Source organism: Gossypium arboreum, chromosome 8 (genome assembly GCF_025698485.1).
Source record: "Gossypium arboreum isolate Shixiya-1 chromosome 8, ASM2569848v2, whole genome shotgun sequence".
In the NCBI taxonomy this organism is placed as follows: Eukaryota; Viridiplantae; Streptophyta; class Magnoliopsida; order Malvales; family Malvaceae; genus Gossypium; species Gossypium arboreum.
In genome coordinates this window covers 19524342-19533673 of record NC_069077.1, presented here as the reverse complement: position 1 = coordinate 19533673, position 9332 = coordinate 19524342, and the positions used below count along the sequence as shown (strand labels likewise).

The following is a 9332-nucleotide window of genomic DNA, read 5'->3' as shown; positions in this document are numbered from 1 at the left end:
GAGGTTAAAACATGTTACTTTTAGCACTTATCAATAGCTATATATGTATTAATATTTTTAGTAATTGTTATATATTATATTATTAATAGTATGTATTATATTATTATTTTATGTATTAGTAATATACTAATTTAAATATCAATTCAAGGTCGAGTTAGATAATCAATTTCGGTTTTAGCAATAGTTATATAATATATTATTATATTATCATTTAAGTTAAATTTTATAGATTTTAATAATTAATAATTTTATATATTTATGATACATATATAATTATGGTATTAAAATTATTTTATAATAAATTAATATTTTAAAAATTATTTCAATTTATAATTTAGCATAAAAATTATTATTTATTACTTTTCTTATTAATAAAATTTTAATATAAATTTGCAATGCTTATGAATATATTTCCAAAAAATAAAAATTATTATTTATTTCTATTTTAAGTAATATCATAAAATTATATTATTTATTAATGTCTATTATGGTTGTTCAGGTTATAAAGTTAGGCTTTTTTGAGCTTTGAGTCGAATTTATCTCGGGCTTGAGCCAAATTTGTTAAGGCTCAAGTTTGTTACAAGCCTGAACTTTCTCGAGCTTGGATTCTGTTGGGCTCAAATTTTCTCAGGCTCGAATCTGTTACGAGCTTGAGCTTTCTCGAACTCAAATTATTACAAGCCCAAATCGGCACGGGTGGACTTTCAAGCTTAGGTATGCACATGTAAAAGTATCCACCAAGAAATAAATTGGGATCACTAGTAACATCGTTTTCACTAAGGTGACATGTCCAACTAAAGAAAGCTTCTTAGCATCCCATCCACTGACCTTCTTATGCACCTTTTCCATAATAAAATGAAAGGTTCTTGTGGTAGCACGAGAATGAAATAGAGGAGTAACCAAATAGAAGCCCAATTCATAAACTCGCACAAACCTAAGTCTCTCATTTATTACCAATGCAACTTTATCATTCGTCGACTTTGAAAAGTAAATTTTTGTTCTGGGCACACTCACCTTGTGCCTCGAGAACCTACAGAAGAGAGACAACACACAACTCACTAAGTCCGCATGATACATATTCGCCTTGCAGAACAAAACGAAGTATTTGTGAAAAATAAATGTGATATCTCCGAACATCTTCTAAATAGTTTAATTGGTACCCATGCCCCACTTTGCACCTCCTAATTAATTAATTCCTTAGTCACTCTATACACATCACAAACAAATATAGCAACAAAGGGTTGCCTTACCATATTCCTCGGGTTGACCGAAAGGACTTTGTAATCTCCCTATTCTATATAATTTGAGAAGAAGTTATTGAAACATAATGCATGAAGTGTCACGGGGCTAGAACTTTCGTCTGGCAAACCGTGTGGCCCTAGTTGATTCCTTGGGATCAAATCTGCATAAGTCAACCTTACTTTCAGAAACCAAAAACTCTTACAGAAATTCTCTAAGACGCCGAAGCAAAGCGGAAGAAAACTCTGAAAAGGAAGAACCTATGAACGAACAGAGAAATACATAGAAAGAAAATGCACGCTAAGTGATTGAGTAAATGCTCTCAAATATTTCTTTAGCTCAGAAAGAATGAAGTGTTTACAAATGAAGGGGGGACATCTATTTATAATTGAGTTCCCCCATATCCAACGGTACAAATCGAATTAATGGTTGTAATTAGTTCTCATCTACAATAAGAGAACTGTAAGGGATTTAAATTGTAAACATGTTTATCATTTAGGTTTACAAGAATTATCCTAATAAAATACAATTTACTAGAGTATTTCAATTCAACTAGGATTCAAGTAGATGGGCCTTGAGTCTCTCCTAACTGATGGGTCAATCTTGACAGGTCAAATGACCCTAAGAGAACATAAAGGGTCTGAAATATATGCACCAGCTACAGGCTCCTTTGTGCGACCTGTGACATAAGAGTATCCTTTAAGAAATCCCATTTCACTCTTGTTGGAACATTTTCAAAATATTTATAATGTTCCAATAGTTACAAATGAAAGGTTGCAAGTGATCCAAAAGTTATATTACTTGGCTATTGACCAAGAGTTGCCACTATTCATATTGATAAGATCATTTGGTTAATTAACAAAGGATTATAACTATTCAAATATATATCTATTGAATAGTTAAGTTCATTGGTAATAGATGTGACTATCCAAATAAGCATATTGGATAGTTATGTCTTTATGAAGAGGCACAAGAACTCTTATAAATAAGTGTAAACTTTCATTTGGTACAAACAAACAAAAATAGGAAAACATTTATTTCTATTCTCTCACCATCTTTTATATTCAAATATTTTTCTATAAAGAATAATGGCAAAAGTTCTTTATAGAAATTGATTCTTTTGCTATGCTTCGCTCAATGCTCAATGGACTATTTTCGTCAGTGCAAAATGTAAACATTCATTGAGTTTCATTGTATCTTTTAGGTTCATTTGCTAGTAACTTTTTTACACACCAAAGTATAGGTGAGGTGAATAGAACCTTAAAGATAATGATATGATTACACACATTGAGGCCTTCAATTAACTTCCCATAAGTTCATTTTTATCCCCACCTACCAACAACTTTGTCGTACGCTTTCTCCAAGTCCACCTTAATGGCCATCCACAGACAAGGCTGACGGGTAATCCTCATGAAATGAATCACCTCTTAAGCCACTACAATGTTATTCGAAATGTGACGACTAGCAATAGAACTAGAATGGTTAGGCAAAATGAGCTTCTCCAAGATTGGTCGTAGACAACTGACAATTATTGTAATGGCCGCCATAAAAATCACATTGCACAAACTTATCGGCTAATATTGGATAATCATTCTGACCCCACAAACTTTTAAATTTCCACGTCATATATAATTATTAATATTCTATAATGCCATGTCAACACCATTAATGACATATCATCGTAATCTGAAAAGCCATCAACCATGTCGTGCATTTAGATGGTTTCAAGTCACCATAAACCGAGAAGTCATCTACCATGTTATCCACTTCGATGATTTCAGTTACAAATAATAATTTTAACAATGTACTTACATTTTACGTAACAGCTTTTTTTAGAAGACTTGTTTGCTCCTTTATCAACAATACATGAATCTATACGGTTCTTTTACCCAATTTTATATATTTAAAGTTGGGCGTGTTATGATTCAAGTGACACCACAGTTATATTTTATAGAAAATATTTAAATAAAAACATAAAATATCTCTGGGTAAAATTAAAGAAAAAAAAAAGAAAAATATTTGAACTCAATTGAATTAATGTCACGTATAGGTATAATTATACGTAAAACATTAAAACCCAAAGTCGCAAATAAATTTTTTAAAGCTAAGGAGTAAAAGGGTAGGCAGCTTGCCAACCGAACCAAAAGCAGAACCAGTAATGTACTGGCATTTGGCAATCAACTCCATAGTGGCGTCGGCTAACATCATCGGTGCTTCTCTTCTCAGTTCTCACTCAGTTTTAACCTTTGACGACAAAATACACATGACACGCTGCTACTTCTTTAATTATTTATACCGTGCCATTGATTACATTAATATCATCATCATCAAATCACAACTTCATTCAATACATTCATACATCATCAAATCGCAACTTCATTGCTGCCACCCGTACTGTTGATTCCGGTTTCCACCCATCATGTTAGACCCACGTCCAGCACCAGAACTTCCATAAGGCCCACCTTGCGAGTAATTGGGAGCTCCAACTCCATAACCGCTACCCCCACCACCCCTTGGACCTGCACCAGGCATACCACTTGAGCCATATGGTGGCCCCCGTCCTTGTGGTGGATATGGCCCACTGCTATAACCACCCCCACCACCTTGACCACCGCGGTTTGGGTGATTGTATCCCCCACTTGTTCCATTTGCGGGGTACCTTCCGGGCCCACCTGCAGGGCCACGAGGCTTCCCATAATGGTGGCCAGGCCCTGTAGCAACTGGAGGTTGAGAACCATGCAAGGGTGGATTAGGTCCAGGCCTCATTTGTGCGTGTGCTTGGCCAGACTGCTGAATTGGCGGAAGCCGAGCATGAGGTTGTGGATGCTGTAGTTTCTGCCGCTTTGCATTTTCTTCATGTTGTCGCTGTTGCTGGCGCTTTTTCTTGGTTTGGAACTCGTGTGATGATTCATATTTAGGCAAGCTGAACCAAAAGGAAACATTAATAATTCATAAAAATGAAAAAGATACGAAGTTACCAGAAAGGGGAAATCCAAGCAAACCTCTTTGGATCGCATGGTAATGGGTCAGTCCAGAAATACTCGGCATCAAGGGCATCCTTGGCACAAATTCTCTATGTTTTGAACAAAGAGAATAGAATCACATGAGAACTAGCTGCTAACTTTCAAAGAGCAAGATAAGTGCTTGAACTTTTCTTGATTGCAATTACTAAATCAATAGTACAGTTCTACATTTCAAAGTTTGAGCAAATTGATGAACGTAAATTGGCTTAATTCTAGTCAGATGAAGCAACTGGACTACATAGGCAGCTTGATTGGGAAAAATTTATATCTACAGAAAACTACAGCAAATTCCTCAGTTTAATCCATTTAACCAATCATTTTGATCTGAAAGGCTAGAGAGAAGACAACTCCTGTGCAAATGAACCCTGATTTAAGTCAAAGACTCAATAGTCATATGATTTAAAAGTGAAAGATCACCTGAAGCAGAGAAAAGAATCCTGTGATTCTTATGAAGCATAAATGAATATAAAGCAAACAAATATACCAAATGGTACCTGAGAAGGGTCAAGAGTCAACATCCTCTCCAACAATTCCAAAGCATGACGGTCAAAACTATAGCAAATTGACAGATATGTATGTCAGTGATAAGATAAATTTCAAAAAATACTCGAGAGTTTAAAATATCACATGCCAGCATAAGTAGACCAATATCTATAAATAAGTTCCAGGTACATGACACCAATGGGAGGTTACATTGGCCAAGGATCAGTTCCCTGATCCCACATATCAGCATTATGACTAAAAACTTCTCAAGGGGGAAAAGTGCTACATGACAGTGTAAGTGAACTTACTGCCTAAAAACTTCGCGGAGACGTCTCTTCATTGGCCTTGTTGGCTTGAAGTTGTTGTACCAAGGAATCTTAGAAACCCCAGGCCAATTGACTTCATCTGGTGCTCCACACAGCTCGAATATTTTGTTTAATTGTTCTGGCTGCAACAATTACCAGTATAGCATTTCATACTGGAGTCTTGCAAGCAATTACCAGATAAAGGCCCATGAAATAGGAATACCTTTCAATATGCAAATGAGTGAGTACATGTGTACGCACATGATTTTGCATGTGTGTGTGTGTGTCTAGGAGTGAATTTTCACCCAGAGTTTAACATGATAACCCTGTACTGGTATAACTTGTAAGATCTAGTGTCAATCCAAAACTTCAACAAACCATAGACAAGGCTATACAAATAAACCAGTAATCCCTCTTATGAAAATAATTCTCTGATAGATGGAGAAACGACTATACTTTCATATTCTAGCAAAGGCTACATAAAAAATAATAATAATAATAAAGATATGCAAATAAGTAAAACATAAGGCAGATACACGGATAATTGGGAGAAAAGAGATGATATCAATGCTCAAATTTCTTATTTCAATTTTCTTCTTGGGAGCTTCTTTTTGTTTTCATCAAAATGTTCAACTTCTGAGGTAAGATCTCTAGACGCTTATATCATCAAGAAGTAATATATAAAAAAATGACCAGAACACTTTACAAGTATCAAAGAAGATCTCAGCTATCAATACAACCAGGATTCTACAACATTGATTGGATATTCCAGGGCATAAGATGTAACAACCTTCAATTATGTTGTATCTTTCTATAAAACTCAATCATTTAATCCAAAATAAAGCAACTAACCTCATCTTTTCCAGGAAATATAGGCTTCCCATGCAGGAGCTCAGCAAAGATGCAACCAACAGACCACATATCAACAGCTGGACCGTACTTGGTTGCTCCAAGAAGCAGCTCCGGAGGTCTGAGAAAATAAACAAAAATGAGAAGGAAACACAGCACTAGTATTTTTTTCATTAAATACATTTCAAGGTTGTTAGCATACGCTTTGTTATTACTCCACAAACTCGGGCTTGAAATAGCTCAGCAGCCTACCAAGGACTGAAGGATCCAATAAGGATCAGCCTAACAGGCCCAGGCCACGCAGGCCCAAAAGGAATTTTCCCTTGTGTGAACACCGTGTTCACACCTGCTAAAAGTTTTAGCATCAAGAAACTTCTACAGAAATTCTCTAGCTCAGTCAAAGAACATATGAAATATGAGGAAATTAACGGCCCTAAAAGATAGGATCTGCTCCCCGTGATGGAAATTAGGTATGGACATCTGCCCATTCGTCTTTGGGCAGAGAACAGAGACCTATAAATATGGAAAGGTACTCACTAAATAAGGTAAGCTCTCAAACCGTGCTAAATTTCTATCTCACTCAACCCTTAGTCCTTGAACGGTTGAACCTATACTGACTAAAGCATCGGAGGGTGCTCTGGAGTCCAAACTCCGATGCCCTCCTAATATCTTTTCCTGTCCTTGCAGATCGATCACCCAAATGATCCATCCATTCTCTTAGTCCTCTCACCAAAAGTTTCATCAACACAGTTCAACCCAAGAATAAAAAAACACATACCTGTACCATAAGGTAATAACACGATTTGTAAGGTTTGCATTATGATCATTTGAGAATGAACGGGCAAGACCAAAATCAGCAAGCTTGAGGTTACCCTCGTTGTCTATAAGAAGATTTGAGCCTGCATCAATGAATAAGTAGAACCTTAATTTGGATTTCATAGTCAGGGACAACATTATATTAAACAAGGGGATATCAGGTATGCAGGTAAGAACCTTTGATGTCACGGTGAAGTACTTGATTTACATGACAATAGTGAAGCCCAGTAAGAAGTTGCCTCATGTAACACTGGAAGAAAGGGTAGCATGGTTAGAAGAACAAAATTATGATGATTGAATGCAGAGTGCTCTCCCTCTCTCTCTCTCTCTCTCTCTCTCTCTCTCTTCTCTATCCTTTTTGCCTATAAAATGGTTACCTTAATTTGGGGAACTGAAAATCTCATCCCAGGTCGATCAGCAAGGCCAGTCAAATCATGGTCCATGTATTCGAAAACCATATAAATTCCACCTTTATACTTGTTACCATCTATAATGCAAAAAAGGGAAAGAGTTAAACCATAGCAAATATTAAGTGTGAGACAATAACACCTTAATCAGGAATGGTACAACACTTGCCTGGTCTCCCCTGCTCATCCTTCTCCGGACCTACAATTAAAAATAATATAAAACCAGGAAATATGAAGGAAAGGTTAAAGGAGTAATTTTAAGAAGTAGGAGTCAAATCAATAAATGCATTAAAAGCCAAAGGGGCAATTGCAAAATGACAAGCACGTATAATTACCCGGAGAAGTAACAATCTCTTTGAGCTTAATTACATTCTCATGGTGGAGCTTCTTCAGAATTTTAATTTCACGAATAGCTGTTATGGGAAACTGTACAAGTTTGTAGAGAAAGAGCAATTTTTAGCTATGATTTCTTTGATTTATATGAAACATAAATGTATAAGGCGAGAACATACTCCTTCTCTCTCGTTGTCCATGCGTATTTTCTTCAAAGCAACAATTTCACCGGTCTTTATTTCCCTGGCCATGTAAACTTGGCTGCAAAAACATATAGTACTAGCAATTGAATTAAACTGGCAGTGAATGGTTATTAAGCAAAGAGAAATTAGAACGCCCTATTTAAGAAAAATAGAGAAACAAACATAAACCCTAAATTGAAAATAAGAGGAAGGGAAAGCAGAAGAACGGACCCGTAGGTACCCTCTCCAATCTGCTCGAGCTTTTCGAAACAATCGACGCTTCTTGATCCCCAGCAGGGCGACTCGTTCAGATTAAGCTGCCCTGCCCCTGCTATCGCCATCTGATTCTTTGATTGAGAATCAATTTAGCAGCTACTTAAATAAACACACAATTCCCTGCAGCTGAACCGAAAGGCCGAATACTGACTACACCAACGGCGGCGGATTTGAACAACTCACACTAGCAGAGGTTCTCAATATACCTAAATTGCATGCAAATTCCCCAATTCCACATTCCAAAGGCATTGCCCCGTTCGCCCTATTTCCCAAACTTCAAATACTAATACGGTTTTCCTTTTTCTTATCTTGTAATATTTGCTTTGCTTATTTAAACCCAACCCAATATCACTAGGCCCAAAACTAAAGTCTAAACTTCTCTTTGAAAATACCGTGTATTTTCTTAGCAAATAAAAGAACTCACGAACAAGTGCAGGTCCTGTCCTTTTAAAATAAAAATTTTATAATTTAAATTTTTATAATTTAAAATTTTAAATTAGTAATGAAAAATTATAATTTAGTCTTTTTAAAATGATAAAAATTTGATTTAATCCATTAAAAATTATAAATATATAAATTATTGAAATAATGAAATTGCATAGTTACTATTATAAAATATATAATTTAGTTCCGCACCCAAATAATTTTCTGGTTCCGCCACTATCACGAACACAATACTTACAAAAAAGGTGAAAATGGAAAATTATTTGAATGCCAATATGATATTAAAATTTTTTTAAAGACTATTTTAAAAGCATTTATAACCCTCCAAAAATAAGTATTTATAATCAACCGAATCAAAATAGTTCACAATCAATTGATAATTTCTTAATTGGTTTGGAGGTTCCTCAATACTAGAGAATCTAAAATATTTATTAAATTCTCCATTCACAGAAAAGGAAGTTATAAAAATAATGTTTGATTTGAGATGTCTTAAAGCACTTGAACCGAATGCAGGATGTAGATAGTTGGTTTCAGATCCACGGCTCAACTTCCTCAACTAAAGGAATTAAATAAAATTTTCATTATGCCAATCCCATAAGGAAAATGTCTAGAAAAGGTGGGTCATTTTCGCCCAATAAGCTTGTGCACTATGGTTTATAGGGTTATTTCTAAGATTTTGATTTCGAGAATCTAGTCCATCCTTAATGAGATCATCACTTTGTTTCGAAATGCATTCATCAAAGGTAGCCAAATTAGTGATAATGTTGTTATGGCATTAGAATTGCTAAATCTTATAAAAAAGAAGAAGAAGGGAAAATGGTGCATAAGTGCTCTAAAACTTGAAACGAATAAGGCGCATGATAGGTTAAATTTGAATTTTGTTTGAGCAATTCTATGTGCTATGGACTTTGATGGGAAATGGTTAAATTTAATTATGCAATGCATATAGACAGTGTCTTATCAGATTGTTACTAA

The 9332-nt window shown here is 35.3% G+C and overlaps 1 protein-coding gene across 1 annotated transcript; it reads right to left on the bottom strand.

Moving 5' to 3' along the window:
- Positions 1 to 3233: 3233 nt before the first annotated feature.
- On the bottom strand, positions 3234 to 8244 carry LOC108470004 (cyclin-dependent kinase C-2-like). The gene is made up of 12 exons (XM_017771176.2): positions 7869 to 8244; positions 7635 to 7716; positions 7458 to 7548; positions 7292 to 7321; positions 7093 to 7202; positions 6893 to 6965; positions 6678 to 6798; positions 5903 to 6020; positions 5054 to 5193; positions 4757 to 4814; positions 4242 to 4312; positions 3234 to 4162 (listed from the first exon to the last, which is right to left on the bottom strand). The coding sequence occupies exons 1-12, from the start codon at positions 7976 to 7978 to the stop codon at positions 3616 to 3618; spliced, it is 1551 nt and encodes a 516-aa protein (XP_017626665.1). The 5' UTR covers positions 7979 to 8244; the 3' UTR covers positions 3234 to 3615.
- Between the last annotated feature and the right edge of the window lie 1088 nt (positions 8245 to 9332).